Source organism: Cyprinodon tularosa, unplaced genomic scaffold (genome assembly GCF_016077235.1).
Source record: "Cyprinodon tularosa strain WSP-4 unplaced genomic scaffold, ASM1607723v1 ctg128, whole genome shotgun sequence".
Classification (NCBI taxonomy): Eukaryota; Metazoa; Chordata; class Actinopteri; order Cyprinodontiformes; family Cyprinodontidae; genus Cyprinodon; species Cyprinodon tularosa.
The window spans coordinates 1306263-1324298 of record NW_024038092.1 but is presented as its reverse complement, the minus strand read 5'-3'; the positions used below and the strand labels follow the sequence as shown (position 1 = coordinate 1324298).

The 18036-nt window shown below is 41.1% G+C and overlaps 1 protein-coding gene across 8 annotated transcripts in view; it reads right to left on the bottom strand.

Moving 5' to 3' along the window:
- Nucleotides 1-18036, bottom strand: part of LOC119777832 (teneurin-3-like) — a 488332-nt gene that overhangs the window by 44088 nt on the left and 426208 nt on the right. For 5 of the 8 annotated variants that reach the window (XM_038276831.1, XM_038276836.1, XM_038276834.1 and 2 more), the window contains 5 exons: nucleotides 14200-14271; nucleotides 12208-12385; nucleotides 11911-11931; nucleotides 2151-2275; nucleotides 1936-2043 (listed from right to left, as the gene is read on the bottom strand). In XM_038276831.1, coding sequence (XP_038132759.1) covers nucleotides 1936-2043; nucleotides 2151-2275; nucleotides 11911-11931; nucleotides 12208-12385; nucleotides 14200-14271 — 504 coding nt within the window. The remainder of the gene's footprint in view (nucleotides 1-1935; nucleotides 2044-2150; nucleotides 2276-11910; nucleotides 11932-12207; nucleotides 12386-14199; nucleotides 14272-18036) is intronic. The other 3 variants (XM_038276833.1, XM_038276835.1, XM_038276837.1) reach the window with 1 other exon arrangement.

Genomic DNA, 18036 nt, shown 5'->3' with positions numbered 1-18036 from the left:
TGTTTTTATTTCTTCTGGGCAAGCAATTCTCCATTATCTAATTTGAAGTGCATAATATATATTACTGTATCTTAATAAGGCTCAGGTTATCCTGAGCTATCTCTATAGTTATGCTGCTATAGGCTTAGACTGCTGGAGGGCATAGGGACCCCTTTTTCATCATTCTGCTTCATTCTATCTCTATTCTCCCACTCTGCAGAATCTGTTAGTTCAATCTCTAACGTTCTGCTCTCTCTGCTTTTTCTCATAGTAGCTTCATCTGGTCTGTTCCTGTTTGGCTGTGACTCCATCCTGGAGAGAAATATAGGCTGTGCTGTGCTGTCCAACATCTTTAAACAAAGGTGTTGATGGCCAACACCTTTGTTTAAAGATGTTGGAAATCGGCCTGCTTTTCAGTGTAGTCCTGTTTCTCTGACTGTGACTAACTGGATGTGCTCTCTTCATCCTCTGACATGGGAGCTGGCTCGGAGCTCGTCTGCCTGGCTGTTTGTTTCGTGGACGGGGCCGCCTTTTACAGTTGTTTTTTGTTTCTATGCTTCTTTTTCTATGTCTGCTTCTGTCTCCTTGAACCCCAGTGGGCCTCAGCAGATGGCCGCTCACACTGAGCCTGGTTCTGCTGGAGGTTTCTTCCTGTTCAAAGGGAGTTTTTCCTCTCCACTGTCGCTACAAGCATGCTTAGTGTGAGGGATTGCTGAAGAGTCAATGAGTCGATGCAATCAGCTGGTTTTCCTTAGATAGAAAACTTTCAATCATTCTGACTGGATGATCTGGTGAACTGTAACGTGCCTTGAGATGATGTGTGCTGTAAACCTGTGCTATAGAAATTAACTGAATTAAAGGAAGCAGCAATAATAATAATAATCATAGCTGAACTTATTTAGGCTTCATATATTTGTCTTTCTTTTCTTTAATACTAAGGTTTAAGAAAAGTTCAGATTTTGCTCCACGAACCTGCAAATTGGTTGGTATGAAAAAAATAAAATAAAAAAAACACCCATTCCACTTACAGGTCATGTTATTTACCTGCTCAAATTAAGTGTAAATACACTTTTTTAAAGACATTTCTTCTCATTTTGAGATATTTTTTTGCAATGCATCCATCTTAGATGTTTCCATTGAAAAGTTGGCAAATTAGTGAAATGGGAGAAGAAACAGTCATTAGTCTTCTTATGGTTACTGGGCTGCAGTCAGATTCAGTAGAGGCCTTAATCTGGGTTCATTATCTACTATAGTCTTTAAAGACCGCCCACTGGACCCTCTGACTCACCGTTGGTTATTTTATTCCTCATATTTAAAGATCAGCTAATAGATTTAGGATAAAATATATTTTGTGGAATCCCAATGAGTTGAAACACAAATTTAAGCAAAACTGAAAAAAAAAGAGTTGAATTAATGCTAATTGGCTAATGGCTAATCTTAGTTTCAAGCATCCAGTACTGTGAGGTGAGTGAAACAATTAAAGTATAACTTGGAATGTAGCAAAAAAGTAGTCTGACAGTTGTGGTGCTCATATGGCAAAACGTTTTGGACAAAAATGTTTTAGACCAGAACATTTATGACCAAAACTTTAATGATCATCCCTAGAAAATCCATGGAGGCCGGAAATGATCTGCATGTCCCAGATCCAGGCTTTAGTCTTCAGTTAGACAACCTCATTTACCTTTAGCATTACGTCTCCCACATCACTGAAACAAAGGCAGGCTAGAAATAGTGAGAGGAGGGAGGGAGGGGGGGTGTTACAACGACGGAAATATCAACCTAGATCAGTTAGAGCAACAAATCACCAAAAGGAGTGACTTCACAGTGTTAGAAGTCAGGCGGAGGAGAAAACTTTAATGTGAACCCAAACAGGTGTCTGGTCATGTGTGCTGAGATCTAGATCTAGAAGCAGCTGCTGTGGGTCACAGGTGTGGTGGGGGTGGGGGGTGGGTGTACCTTTTGGTCCCAGTAGCTGCGCCTCTGTTGCTTTCCTCCCATCGCCACATCGGGCCTCGTCGAAAGGAGGACACTGCTCACCTGTGCCTGCCACCACCTCTCCGTTACCTGAACACAGATGCACACGCTGCAGGGTTCCTCCAAACAACCCGATATGAAAGAATGATGGAGCGGGACGCTTTGATTTCTGCAAACGCAGAGCTTTTTCTGCTTACTGTTGAGGTCCCGGGCGCCGCTGAGCATCTTGGGACGGTAAATTCTCCTGGAGTTGGTGTCGGACACGTACAGCTGTCCGGTTACTGGGTCGGTGGCCAAGTAGTAGCGGTGTGCAGGGTTGTTGCTGTGGGCGACAGAGACAGACAAACAGGAAGTTCATGAACATCTAATTCACCCGGTTGATAAACAAACGATTAGTGTTGCTGATAAAAGTCAGGAAATGATCACGGTTTTCTATTTTTGTCCAGCCGTTTGACCTGGCTGGGTGAAGACACATAAACTGGGGGTTAATGGGGAGGATGGAGGTGTGCAGCTGATCATGCAGGAAACTAATACACTAATGCTTTCTCCTGTATCAGCATCTCTGAATCTGTTGCTATGGATACCGAGGACCAACTAACAAGACAGAAATATTCAAATATTCATAATCATCCAGAACAATTGAAAGAATTAGTTGCTGTTAGAGATCAGCAGGCTGACAGAGGGAAGGAGGCAAAGGAAAAGGCTCTCTTCTTAGGAAACTTCTTAGGAGACGTCTGCTGTTTGGTCTCCTACATCCAGACTCTACCCCATCGATATCCTGCAGCTATGAGAAGCAAGAAGCAACATAAAAACAGAACCCCTGTTTCTTCTTGGATGGTTTAATGATAGAATCCCGTTGCTTTTAGAAAACCCATACCTGCAGAGACCTACAGGGATTGAGTCTGCAGCTGAATGAGAGCTGGAGACCTTAGCAAGCTGTTGTACACTATATTGCCAAAAGTATTTGCTCACCCATCCAAATTATTGGAATCAGGTGTTCCAATCACTTCCATGGCCACAGGTGTATAAATTCAAGCACCTAGGCATGCAGACTGTTTTTACAAACATTTGTGAAAGAATGGGTCGCTCTCAGGAGCTCAGTGAATTCCAGCGTGGAACTGTGATAGGATGCCACCTGTGCAACAAATCCAGTCGTGAAATTTCCTCGCTCCTAAATATTCCACAGTCAACTGTCAGCTGTATTATAAGAAAATGGAAGTGTTTGGGAACGACAGCAACTCAGCCACGAAGTGGTAGGCCACGTAAACTGACGGAGCGGGGTCAGCGGATGCTGACGCGCATAGTGCGAAGAGGTCGCCAACTTTCTGCAGAGTCAATCACTACAGACCTCCAAACTTCATGTGGCCTTCAGATTAGCTCAAGAACAGTGCGTAGAGAGCTTCATGGAATGGGTTTCCATGGTCGAGCAGCTGCATCCAAGCCATACATCACCAAGTGCAATGCAAAGCGTCGGATGCGGTGGTGTAAAGCACGCCGCCACTGGACTCTAGAGCAGTGGAGACGCGTTCTCTGGAGTGACGAATCGCGCTTCTCCATCTGGCAATCTGATGGACGGGTCTGGGTTTGGCGGTTGCCAGGAGAACGGTACTTGTCTGACTGCATTGTGCCAAGTGTAAAGTTTGGTGGAGGAGGGATTATGGTGTGGGGTTGTTTTTCAGGAGCTGGGCTTGGCCCCTTAGTTCCAGTGAAAGGAACTCTGAATGCTTCAGCATACCAAGACATTTTGGACAATTCCATGCTCCCAACTTTGTGGGAACAGTTTGGAGCTGGCCCCTTCCTCTTCCAACATGACTGTGCACCAGTGCACAAAGCAAGGTCCATAAAGACATGGATGACAGAGTCTGGTGTGGATGAACTTGACTGGCCTGCACAGAGTCCTGACCTCAACCCGATAGAACACCTTTGGGATGAATTAGAGCGGAGACTGAGAGCCAGGCCTTCTCGTCCAACATCAGTGTGCGACCTCACAAATGCGCTTCTGGAAGAATGGTCAAAAATTCCCATAAACACACTCCTAAACCTTGTGGACAGCCTTCCCAGAAGAGTTGAAGCTGTTCTAGCTGCAAAGGGTGGACCGACGTCATATTGAACCCTATGGATTAGGAACGGGATGTCACTTAAGCTCATATGTGAGTCAAGGCAGGTGAGCAAATACTTTTGGCAATATAGTGTATCTGGCTGATGTCCTCGTCAGCTCAGACAATGGAAAGGATTCTGACATCTGAAGCAGGTCCAACAGAAAACACTGACGCCTTGGCAGATATGGAGGCTCGGAGCCAGAAAAAGTCGACGTAAAGCAGAAAATGCACGACAAAGAAAACAAACAAACGGGCAGAAAACAGGAGTCCATGGTTGTCAAGGTTCCAGTTGGCTAAAGAGAAACAGTTATGGATTTTAGATGATTGGCTAAAAGTGGGAATCAGTGGTGAATTCCAAATCTCTATTGGCTGAGACGATGATGCTGGACCACCACTCTGGTGCCGTCCCAATAACACAAAGCTCTACGGGGATGATGTCATTAATGGTGCATCTACATGCTGAGCCATGACTGTTCCAGCTTTTCTACAGGACAGACGGATCAACTCAAAGAGATGGGAGTCTGGGTCCCAATCCAAGTGTAAAATAAAAACATCCAGCAGAATGTTGGATCCCAGCAGACGGCTGCTCCTCCTCAGCCAGCTTCTCCTGGACGTCTCTCCACTTCACAGGGAGTTGCTGCATGCTTTTAAACAATCAGCATACCAAATTTATCCTGATTCCGTTCTAACTGGGACTGGATTAGCATTAAAATCCACCACTAAGGTTTCAAACCAATAAAGAAATGAAGGTCAGATGAGATAAAACAAAGTCGCTGCCATGCTGGTTCTCAGTCATCCAGGTCAGAGTCATTCCAAAAACAATCCACTGGACTTTGTTTCCAAGTTTGAAGATGTTTCGCTTCCCATCCAGGAAGCTTTTTCAATTCAAATTCAAACTGGATTTTTTTTTCTTAATTTTTAAAAAAAGAAGCTACCATGTTTGAAATGCAACAAAACTCAAATGGATTTAATCGGTTTTTACTTTTATGAGGCATGTTATCCCTCAGTGAAATACTTTGAAAATCAAATTTTCAAGTGTTATGGAATCCAGGACAAGACCTTATTGCCTTAGTAACACTAAAAAAATATGAATATTTTCATGGGAAAAATTGTCAAGTCAATGGAATAAGAAAAAAAGCCAACTTCCCCAAATACATTAAGAAAAATAAAGTGCTTCTATAAGAAAATCATGTTAAACATGAAAGAAAAATTTTTTGTTTGGTACAACATAACCTTAAGCAGGGCGTATACTGTGCGATTTTTTCAGTCATTGCACGCAGCTACAGCTCACACTGTAGGACCAACCTACAGGGTTTCATCCTACAGTGTGAGTTCAAAGCTCACAATGTTTGTCGTGCAGCATGATGCTCTGATTTGATCTACCTGCTCACACTGTACGTCTAAAAACCACATGATGGAGCTACTCAGACTCGTCTATCCAAAAGCCAAACCAGTAGAAGAGGAATATGAAATCACTATAGTGAAGCGTGCTGCCTTGGCAATTGTGCAATTTTGTGCTGAAAGCCGTAAAAAGAAAAGGCGACATCGTATTTGGACAAAGACATGGCTGAGCAAACGTGGCTACTACGGTCTGTCAATTTTACAGAAATATGTCAATACTTCTCTGTCTGTCTGAGAGGAGGATAAAGAAGAAGAATCCTTCTTTGCGTACGATTTGCCCACGACCACCTTATGACAGCCGACTGAAAATTAAACACGTTTGGTTTTCTCCCGACTCTACGATTCCTGATGGGGAGGTGGTTGTAAGAGGCTGATCACCCCTCATTACCGCCTGTACACTATACCATCAGGCTGAAAGTCGGGCCGATAGAAGAATTCTCGCATGACTGGAAAGTCGGCCGGAAAAGGGCAAAAAATTGCACAGTGTACCACTGGCCGCAGAGGCATTAATGCCTATATTTTTTAGGTTATAAACCTAAGTATAATTGTTCGTTACGTCTTTTTACCTTTTTTTCTTGACTTGTTAACTTTTTTCAACTTAATTTACATTCGGTAATATATCATTCAAGGGCTAATCTGAATGGTCAGATGCTAAAATAAGGTTACAGCCATGTAGCAGCATCTTTGCTTGAATGGCTGGATATAGATCTTGTGCTTCTAGACTCCATTTGTAAGGGGGATGAAAGTGATCAAAAATGCTAACTAGCCCTATAAATAAATAAATAAGCCAGGATGTTCAGTTTTCTTCAACTGAACATGGATTCAGAGCTACAATTGGTGGAGATCAGGCTGGCAGAGGTGCAGACGGTGTGAATTTCTGCCAATTCTCACAATTCTCCAACACTTGTAAAGAAAGGGTGTGATAGATAAAAATAAGCCTGTCTTTGATTTAATGAGAGCTATCGCTTTCTGTCATGTTAGGGCTGTGTGTGCGCTCGGGCCTCTGGCCTCGGGTCCCAATGGTCACAAACAATCAGCAGATGATGACAGGGTGTTAATTAGGATGGCTAAAAATAAACAGACGACTGCAGAACACACAAAGCTTCATGGACACAATGAACCCCATTAGAAACAATGTAAAGCCTTAAAACAAACATAATTCATTTAAAGAAATGCAAAGAATTAAAAAAAACATGCAGCAAGTAGTGTAAGCGAGGACTTCAGATGTGCATCCGAGTTCAAATGAAGGCAGCTGATATATTTTTACCTGCATACAAGTCAAATACAAGGATCAAGAAAGAAAGAATGTTTACAACTCCAGCTCCTACTTTCATATTTGATCCCTTCCGATTTGCAACTCCACTTTCTATTTGAGTAAGTCAACAGAAAAGCATGTCTCTAAGGATAAAGGAGGACATTTTCCCTAAAAGATTTTCTCACGACGTAGATTTATTTGGAGCTGAAAGAGAAAGCTGACATCTAGGAGGCACTCGATTACCCGAACATGTCAGTGAAACAGTGAAGGAGAAATGGAGGCAAAGACTGAAGGATGGAGAGGAAAGGAGGCAAGGATGGAGTGAAGGGAGCAGGGCAAAGGAGTCATGCTAGGAGCTGGGTTTGTTGAAGCAAAGGGAGACGGTTCAGCAGACAGGAGGAAGGAAAACAAAGCAAAGGCTGAACGCCTCCACAGGTGACCGCCAATGGAAACTGGACCTGAAACCCAGCGCTGACACGTGTCAACAAGTAAACACTGAGAAAGGTCGACTGCTGGGAGAGTGGCGCCATGTTTGTCTTTTAATTATGAAACCTTTTTCACTTTGCATCAACGCTCCCTCAGACAGCGGTTAACTGCTTAGGAACGTCCACAGCATGTCTGCCTGTGGAGAACGACACAGGCTGCCACCGGTGCAGAGCTCATGGCAGCAGGTGAGTGTTTCTACTCCAGAGGTGTCGGCAACAATCTACAAATACTTTGTTACCTTCACTTAAGTAGAAGTGTTGGGTATCTATACTTTACTGGAGTAATTATTTTTTTTAGAAAACCTTTCACTTTTACTCCTTACATTTTATAAAAATAGACTTTCATTAAAAAGAAAATAAAAACCCTCCAAATAATTAGTTTCATCCAGACAATTAATTTCTTTGTGGTTGGACTCGGTGCTGCCCCAACTTGTTGTTCATCACAAACCAAAATAAATAGTTTTTCCAGATGAAGCAAAGTTACATTTTACAACGGAGTATTAGGGCCATATTGAGAATAAAGTCGTAACATTAACAACATTAATTAAAGAAAAAAGTTGTAATATTACGAGAATAAAGTCATTATAAAACAACAACCCGTTTCAGAAAGAAAGCTTGGAGCTCCGCCCAGCAGATGACGGCCGACCAGCTCCACCAATCAGAGTCCACTTTGACCTCCTGCCCAGTTTGATGCTGGTGCTAAAAGATTTCCTGATTTATGTAACCAGAGCCAAAATATGACTTTATATGATCACGACATTCCTCATTTTAGGGAACAAAGTGCTTCTTGTAGGAGTTGTCATAAAATACAACTTGTTCCTGCTCATTTTAGGACTTTATTCTCGTAATATTTCGACTTTATTCTCACAATTTTACGACTATATTCTCATAATTACTTCATTATCAAAATACAACAAAAAAATACCTCTAGCCTGGCCCCAATACTCTGCTGTAAAATGTGACACTGTTATCATTAGTTATAAAACTAAGAAAATGAAGTCTAAGGAAGTTATCATCCAGAATTGTAGAAAATGTTCCTTTAATAGGGTAGAGCAGTAAAGCTTCTGTCATTAACATTTTTTCCTGCATTACTTTCACTTTTATACTTTAAGTAGTTTTATAAAAAACTGTTGTTTTACATTTTTTACCGGAGTAAAAAGCTTAAATTGATTCTCTGACTCCTACAAACTTGTTTTTAAACAGTAGGATTTATACCGGAGTAATAAATATGAATAGTTTTGACACCTCTGTTCTGCTCAGGCAGAGACGTCTAAACCTTTGGACTGAGGATCAGAGATGGACAGGAGCTTTGAAACATGGCTGCCATGATGGAAAAGCGGTTTGTTTATACACAGAACAAAATATGTGTCCAGAGGATTAAAGGAGGAGGCTGTGATGAGCCCTCTGGACTTCCACAGGTGAAGCTTCTGGCCTTTTCAAAGAGGTCAGAATGATGGAGAACAAGAGTTTTCATGGATGATGGACCTTTGACAGCACACAAGCTAAAAGCTGGAGCCCCTGAGAACACTAGGTCAGCTCCAGAAACACAAACAGTACCTCTATTCTCTAAGAACGGGTCAGCATCGGTCAGGATTTGGAACAAAATTTTTAAAAATGCTGTAATATTGAGATCTAATGAATTTAATGACACTTAGGAGCTGAATTTAATTGTTCCTTTTAATGCCAAAGAAACGAGGCCGTATCCATCAGGTCTTCATTCATATCAAATCAACCTGAAATAACTGGGAGCAATTTAAAAGCTCCCCTTTTTTTCCCTGTAATAAATAAGCGGAGCCAGAGAAACCACAGCAGGGACGGTTTTAACCAGCATAGAGCGGCGAGTCTTTAATCTGCTCTGGACTTTATTAATGAACAAGGAAGGATTTTTTATTCGGTTTGTCGTTACTCACTGAAGAAAACTACATGCTGGCAGGGCAGCTGCTTTATTTCGGTTTTTATCCTTAAACATGTAGATTGTTTTCCATGTGTTCAGTTTGCTTTGAATCCAAATAAATCCAGTTGCAGAATCCCCTCTGCTCTTTGGATGCTGGCTGCTCTGTGCGCTCAGGCTGCAGGAATTCAATGATTCCTGACAGATTTATACTGCAGCAAACATTCTGTGAGTCGGTGAGAAAAACTTTTCACTTAGAACAACGTTAACATTCATACTCAGCTTAAACTGATAATCTTCAAGATTTTACAAATAGACATGATGATACAAATCTCATTTATATATAAACGTATTATGTAGGAACTCTGGTTTTCTTGGTATGTCTCTGTATTTCTTTATATGTTTCTTTAATATGTCATTTTTTTTCTAGTGCAAACTTATTTAAGCTAAATAAATAAAATATAATAATAATAAAATTTGGCAAAGTACAGTAAACAAACTGTGTCATAATATTTCTGTCACATCATGAAACTACTAAATAACCCGCAACAAGGGGTGTCAACAAGTCATGCCTGAAGGATCGGCTAAGGTACGTATTATATCTAAAACTATTATGAGTCAAACTAATCAGGAATCAGGTCAGCCACCATCAGCTAGAGCAGCTTCAAGCACTGAGCAGGCCGAGGATACTGTGCATTTACATATTGTAGCATAACTTTCAGTTCTAATTAAATTAGTTAATCTGATAACAATCAGCATTAATCCTGGAATATTTCAGAAGCAATTAGTTTAAATTCCTTAGAAGTGACGTAGTGATGTGTCGTTTACACAGGTTTCCTAGACTTTCCTTCTTTTTTTTTCATGCACTTACAGATAAGATTGTCACTAGCATACTGTATGGAGAGTTAGCAGTATCTATGGTAGTACAGCTATGAAAAAAGCATTTTATGTATGCAAATTATTTTTTCACATAAAGATTAACACATCACCATACGCTTCAAAAAACCAAAAAGTAAGTAATTAAATAGGTTTTTTGTAAATGACTAAAGGGATAAACCAAAGAGATAACTTAAAGAGATAAATTAAAGATATAAATTAAATGGATAAACTAAAGAAATAAACTAAACAGATAAACTAAAGAGATAAACTAAAGAGATAAACTAGAGATAAACTAAAGAGACAAACTAGAGAGATAAATGAAAGATATAAATTAAATAGATAAACTAAAGAAATAAACTATAGAGAAAAACTTAAGAGATAAACTAAAGAGATAAATTAAAGGGATAAACTAAAGAGTCAAACTAAATAGATAATCTAGAGATAAACTAAAGAGTCAAACTAAATAGATAATCTAGAGATAAACTAAAGAGTCAAACTAAATAGATAATCTAGAGATAAACTAAAGAGTCAAACTAAATAGATAATCTAGAGATAAACTAAAGAGTCAAACTAAATAGATAATCTAGAGATAAACTAAAGAGTCAAACTAAATAGATAATCTAGAGATAAACTAAAGAGTCAAACTAAATAGATAATCTAGAGATAAACTAAAGAGTCAAACTAAATAGGTAATCTAGAGATAAACTAAAGAGTCAAACTAAATAGATAATCTAGAGATAAACTAAAGAGTCAAACTAAATAGATAATCTAGAGATAAACTAAAGAGTCAAACTAAATAGGTAATCTAGAGATAAACTAAAGAGTCAAACTAAATAGATAATCTAGAGATAAACTAAAGAGTCAAACTAAATAGATAATCTAGAGATAAACTAAAGAGACAAACCTAAAGACATAAACTAAAGAGATAAATTCAAGGGATAAATGTAAGGGATAAACTAAAGAGATAAACTAAAGGATAAACTAAAAAGACAAACTAAAGAGATAATCTAAAGAGATAAATGGGTATTGACTATGGGGATGCTGGTCTGACCGGGTATGCTCATCTGACAGAACACCGGTGCAGGTCAGGTAGTGACACCCTGAATGCATGATGTGTGGGCGCTGTGACACGTCCAGAGAGTCTCATGCTGTGGACTTTTTCAACATGTCCAAAGAAGATGGGAACAGCTGACTTAGGAAGGCACTGCTGGAACATGGAGGTATTTATAACTGTGCCTAATTTTGAATTTTTCACCATCGGCAGCTGAAATCCAGACAGAAAAGTGATGAGAAAGAGTGATGGACGGAAAACAGTTTGTGTCAAACTGAATTCTGCTCTTTAATTATATAAACCACAGCTGTGGATTCAGGGTCTTTTAACTGCATAAAAGTTGCATAACCTTCCTTAACAATCGACAGAGATGTGGCTAATGGAGGGTGGTTTTTACATTTACCTAGTATCCCATCTAACACGGCCATACAAGTCTCCTAAGACTAAATATTTTTACGTCATGTAATTAAAATGGTTTCCATTCTGAAGGAGACGGATCACAGCGTTGCTACCGAACCCAGCCTCCTCTAGCCAACTCCTCTCCTTGCTAAGAGCTGCAGCTAAAGTGATGCTTTGCTGTTCATGTGAGCTGACAAGCAGTCGATGGGGCTTGATTTTGTGTGAAAACAGGTCAAGACAAGAGGAAGAAAGGGAGTGACAGTGAAGGAGAAATGAATCAGAGGAAAAAAAGCAAGATGACAGCTTCTTATTTTAGGGCTCTCTCTCACAATGTCAATTATATATTTGTTTTACTCTGCTTAGTTAAAGGTGTTCATTACAGGCAAATGACATCCCCCAAAGAGGGGGGAGAAAATAAATCGGATTTCTAAAATAAGCTGAGAGTACAATAAAAGAGGAAAGATATAAAAAGGGCAAAAAGGTTCAGCCTCTCTTACCTATGCCTGAAATCTTTGTTTCTTTAACACAGTGCAAGCAAAGGCAAGGAAACACAGAAGAGACATGAGTTAGTAGACAGCTTGATTGATTTACTTACAAGAGAAACAAGCAATGCAACAAACTGAAATCATGCTCTGCAGAAATCATTGGAAGAAAGATTTCAGATAGATGTTAGGGTTGGAGATTTAAGAAACATTGAACACGAAGCGTGAGAATGGATCATCTGAGAACTGTACAAACATGGATGAAGTGGAGTTTGAGAAGTTTGACTTTAAAGGTAGACCCCCCCCAGTTACCTCAGCTCCATGACGCTGCTAACGTTCCCAGAAGGGTAGATCCTCCTGATGTAGTTAAAGTCCCCAACAAAAATGCTGCCATCCGCCCCACAGGCGAGGGCAAGTGGCGCCAGCAGCTTGTTGCCCTCTGCCTGTCCGTTACAGCTGGGGCAGGAGATGCTGCGCCTGCGACCGTTTCCTGGAGACACAGGTTCACACAGGTTCAGGTTCACCTTTACTCACTGAAACTACTTTAGATGAGAAATACCTTGCATTGTCAGCAGATTCAGTGCCATAAAAAGAAAACAACTTTGATTTCCACCATCCTTGCAGTTTTGTCAGTTCAATGTTTCAGAAATAATTAAACTTCAGACAAGTGTTCTTTGCTGCTATAGGCTTAGACTGCTGGAGGACATAGAGACCCCTTTTTCATCATTCTGCTTCATTCTCTCTCTATTCTCCCACTCTGCAGAATCTGTTAGTTCAATCTCTAACGTTCTGCTCTCTCTGCTTTTTCTCATAGTAGCTTCACCTGGTCTGTTCCCGTTAGCTTCATCCAGACATATTCATTTCTTTGTAGTTGGACTCGGTGCTGCCCCAAATTGTTGTTCATCACAAACCAAAATAAAAGGTTTTTCCAGATGAAGCAATTTACTATGGAGTATTAGGGCCAGGCTAGAGATTTTTTTAATGTTTAAATTTTGGGAAGAAAGTCATAACATTACAAGAAAAAAAGTTGTAATATTAAAGGAATAAAGTAATTGTACAACAACAACCTGTTTCAGAAAGAAAGCTTGGAGCTTCAACCAGCAGATGACGGCTGACCAGCTCCACCAATCAGAGTCCACTTTGACCTCCTGCTCAGTTTGATGCTGGTGCTAAAAGATTTTCTTATTTATGTAACCAGAGCCAAAGTATAACTTTACATGATCACGACGTTCGTCATTTTAGGGAAGAAAGTGCTTCTTGTAGGAGTTGTCATAAAATACAACTTGTTTCTCGTAATTTTACGACTTTATTCTCATAATTTTACGACTTTATTCTCATAAAAGGTAGATGGCCGCTCAAAGAGGTTTCTAGAATTTCCTTCTTTCATCTGATAGATCAGAGAGAGCAGAACGTTAGAGATTTAACTAACAAATACTGCAGAGTGGGAGAATAGAGATAGAATGAAGCAGAATGATGAAAAAGTCCTCCAGCAGTCTAAGCCTATAGCAGCATAACTATAGAGATAGCTCAGGATAACCTGAGCCACTCTAACTAGAAGCTTTATCAAAAAGGAAAGTTTTAATCCTAGCCTTAAAAGTAGACAGGGTGTCTGCCTCACGGACTAAAACTGGTAGTTGGTTCCACAGGAGAGGAGTCTGATAACTAAAAGATCTGCCTCCCATTTTACTGAAAACTTCATTAAACATCAAGTGTTCTTACTAATAAAAAGGACCACTGAAGCCAGCAGCGATTTGGTTGTTCATCTGGGTTCTTGTGTTACCTCCTACATGAGCTGTGGTAGCATTCTAGGAGTACGTTTTGTAAACCAGCTGCTCCTGAAAACGTTCACCAGTGTTTCGTAGATTTGTGCAGAGCGTCTCTCTCTATGGTTCATGGTTGGGGAGGAAACTATCAGGCTCTGCTGTAACGCCATCTCTAATCTTCATGATGTCTACTTAGTTCTGCCAGGTTTTGTTAAAGTGACGTATTGGTTACAGAGGTCAGGCAGAAAAATTAGGCCAACCAAACAATGTAGTTAATCACAGCTTCTTCATAGGTTTGTATGGATCACTTTTCTTCCTTAAATGAAATCATTATTAGAGAACAAATCAGGTTATTGTTGCTGTCTGGAGATTTGTCTGATTATGTGAACCTTACAGTGCAACAAAAAAGCTACAGTAAACAAAAACAGCAGAAGCCTGACAGGGAGAAGCTTAACCTTTCCTCCACTGGATGGAGTAAAGAAGCATCTATCATGATTAGCATGTGATCGTCAGCGTAGACAATAACAGCGTCTATACTTACCCATAATGCTGCTGATGACAGGGGGCTGCTGGGAGATGAATACGTTCTCACCATTGCCTTTGTAGAGTATACCTAAAACAGAGAAGATGTAGAGTTAATAAGTAGTCAAGAATGACATGATAAAAATTTGGACACAACCAGGAGATCCAGCAGGATAATGTTTAAAAGACACTTAAAAACTGATTAGGGATTGGATGAAGCAGGATAACATTTAGGCCCCTGTCACACCTTGATGATTTATCCCAAAATCTCCTAAAACGCTGGCATATGCTCAACTTTTTATGTATTTTTTCTAATTTTGGGAATATTTGAAGTATTCATAAGGAGTCCAGACCTTACATCCAACGACAGCGTAACTTCTGCATAACACACGGCAACGTAATACCCATGAAATGATACACAAGCAAGTGTCCTGAGGGGACCAGCAATAAGCTCGGAGGTATCCGGCCTGCATAAAAAGATGTCTTTAATCGCGGTATTAACCTAGCTGCTGTTTACCGCCCTGCAAAAAAAAAAATAAATAAATAACAAGAAAAAGAAAGAAAGAAGGTTTGCAGTTGCAGCAGATTCGGCTTAAGTTAGAAACATTCAGCGCTCGTCTGGAACACGTCAGATATATTTATATGCGTTGGAGAGAAGTTCTTGATAAGTTACGCAGAAGTTATGCCCAGGTTACTCAGAGGTTTAGGATCAAATAGACGCCACAACTGATGAGGAACTGACACCTAATGTATGTCAATCATCAGATAAATAAACTGTCAAGGTGAGCTTTAGCTTCTGGAATAGCGACCATCTCAACTACAGGCCTTTGGAGATTTAGTGAAAATGTTTAAAACCTTTTTTTGCTAAGAAGATTGGTCAGATGGGACGAAAGCTTGTTAGGAAGTTGTTGATGGCTATAAAGTGTGCGCTGTCCCTGCAAATGTGCAATGGTTGGAAACATTGGACTAAATGATGAGATCCTTGGCAAGATGCAGGATCTGAACTCATCACTGGAAACAATAACAGTAAGAAAGACATCCTTCTCCACATTTCTATCCTTCCTACATCAGACGGTACCTATTTCTCAAACGGCCAAACAACAGCTGCAGTTGATAGGAGATCATAACTGGTTAGGAATGAATAATGCTGCTATAATCTCTGTAACAGTTAAAGGCTGAATCAAAGGCATTTGGCTTTGATGTGCTACAATGTAAGCGTAATACAGACACAGAAAGAGAAAGATTAAGCTGTGAGCTCGGAGGTGTTTACTTAATGCAAAACAAAAATAATAGATACGGAAAGACAGAAAAAATAATGGCAAAAGTATAAGGAGGAAATAGTTCACAGGCTGACTTTGTGACAGGTGACGAACCCATGAGACGACGAGCCGAGTGAAGGGAAGGGATGAACTAGTTCTTCAAAGTGAATCATCAAAGGAAGGCCTCCTGCGGTGAGCTTGAATTATTAAAACACTGCCGCCATTTTGGAAGCAATCCGCATTGAATGCTATTTAGATGGAACAAGCTCTATCTATCTATCTATCTATCTATCTATCTATCTATCTATCTATCTATCTATCTATCTATCTATCTATCTATCTATCTTTCTATCTATCTATCTATCTATCTATCTATCTATCTATCTATCTATCTATCTATCTATCTATCTATCTATCTATCTATCTATCTATCTATCTATCCATCCATCCATCCATCCATCCATCCATCCATCCATCCATCCATCCATCCATCCATCCATCCATCCATCCAGTCTGACTTCACTGCAGGCCATGGATGAGGTCCTGTATTGGGGTTAAATAGCTCTGATGTTATTACTGACCCTTATATGCTATATAAAGCCCCCCCCCCCCTCCTGTCCCTGATTGCTTGTCATTATAGAATGTCTCCATATTCCCTCCATCCACATCTCCTTCTCTCCCTCTTTCATCTCCTTCTCCATTAGTAGGTGTTGATTGATCAACAGAGGGCGAGTCAGCAGGGCTCCTGCTCACGCTGTGCTGCAGTCGGCAAAGGGCAGCTAACTAGTTTGAACAGACTAGAGGTGTGTGTGTGTGTGTGTGTGTGTGTGTGTGTGTGGGTGGGGGGTGGGGGGGGTGATGGAGAAACTAGGTGAAAGACATTGAGAAGCAGAACACTGAATGCTCCTGCTGTGTTAAAAGAGAAGAAAGTGAGGCTTTCTGACGTGTGCAGAGGAGCTGATTTGACCTTGATAACAGAACTCTCCTTAAATGTGGAGTTTTTTTATTTGTTAGTTTGGAAATAAAAATCCGGCCTGACCTCCAGGACTGACAAAGCAGGGACAGACATGCTCTGAACCTGAGCACTATGTTAGTCCCTCCTCCCTCCCAGAGCTGGCAGGTCTACGGCGGGCTCAGAGATGGCATCAGGATACAGCCTGTATGTCCCATCTAACCGGGCCTTCACACTAATGCTTTTCCAAGGAATGTTTTTAAAAGTACTCTGATGTGGTAACGACCAACAGTCTGATCACAGTTGATCTGAACCCTGCAGCTGTTGGTTTAGTGGGAATGTGTTTGGGTCCAAGAGTACCAAAAGCAGCAAGAGAGAGCAGCAGATCTGAGCAGAAGAAGAAGAAGAAAAGGAAAGACAAAGATAGAGTGAACATCAGAAAAATAAAGAGTTAGAAATTGACTTTAGGGCCAAGCAGGGGAAACTCCAGCACTGGTGATGGTGGCAATGGTTGGACGACCTGCTTTGGTCCTGACATTCATGTGACAGCCTGTCTTCTTCATGCCTGTTTCTCTTCTCTGTCGGCTCAATACCGGAGCATCTCTGCCTCTAAAACAATCCGAGGAACACCTAGCATGTTTATGAGGGACAATGAGGACAGACAGCTTTATCAGTGGAGGGTTTGCTGCGGTGGCGCAGTGGTTAGCACAAACGAGCCGTTTCCACAGGCTATAAGACCTGGTTATCCTCCCACAGCAGAGTGTCGCAGTGAGCTTGTCATAGATATTTTTGATTTATGCCCAATATTGAAGCGTAGTCTGCGCTATATTATTTCACGCCACAATGCAGGAGGGACAGTCAGGAACTAGCTGTGAGTCTAGATACGGCCGAGGAGGTGAGGAAGTGGGGGCAAGTTTGTGCGACAACAAAGGAACATGAGGGCCAAAAAGAGCGGGGATCCAGGTGGAATAAGGGACCCAGCGTTCTCGCGCACCTCCCTCTTCTAGCTGGTCCAACTTCACAAGTCGTTTTCCACAATGGCGGCCATATAAACAAAACAAGCCGCTAAGGTACCAAACAGGAAATAAGCATAGTGTAGAGCGGATGTAGATTTGACCAATCAGAGGCCTCCTGTCTGCGCACACCTACAATTTTTGAGAGGTGCAGCAGAGTGTCTGCAGAGGGGGCGGGGCATATTTGCATTCACTGCGACAGACAACCTGAGTCCTCCATGTAGCCGACACAGGTTCAAATCTCGTGGAATCCGGAGGTTCTGAGTTCAAGTCCGACTCCCACCTACCGCCACTCTGGGTGCCGGAGCAAGACCCTAAACCCCACACTGTTCCCCAGGCATTATCCATCCTTTTTCAGTCATGCTTTATCTCAAGTGGGGTCGCAAGGGATGCTGGCGCCTATCTCCAGCTGCCCCCCCACCCCCCCCGCCCATATTTACACTGTACTCAGATTTTTACAGCCCCTGAAAAGCTGAGCAGACAGAGGAGTTCTTCAGTTTATGTTACATCCCAGTAACATCATCACCACGTCCCTCATCGTAGACAGCTGGTGGGATTCCTGAGGAGTTCAGATTGCGAAAATGCCTTCGTATAAAAAAAAAAAAATCCTCCACACTGATTATTTTGTCTTT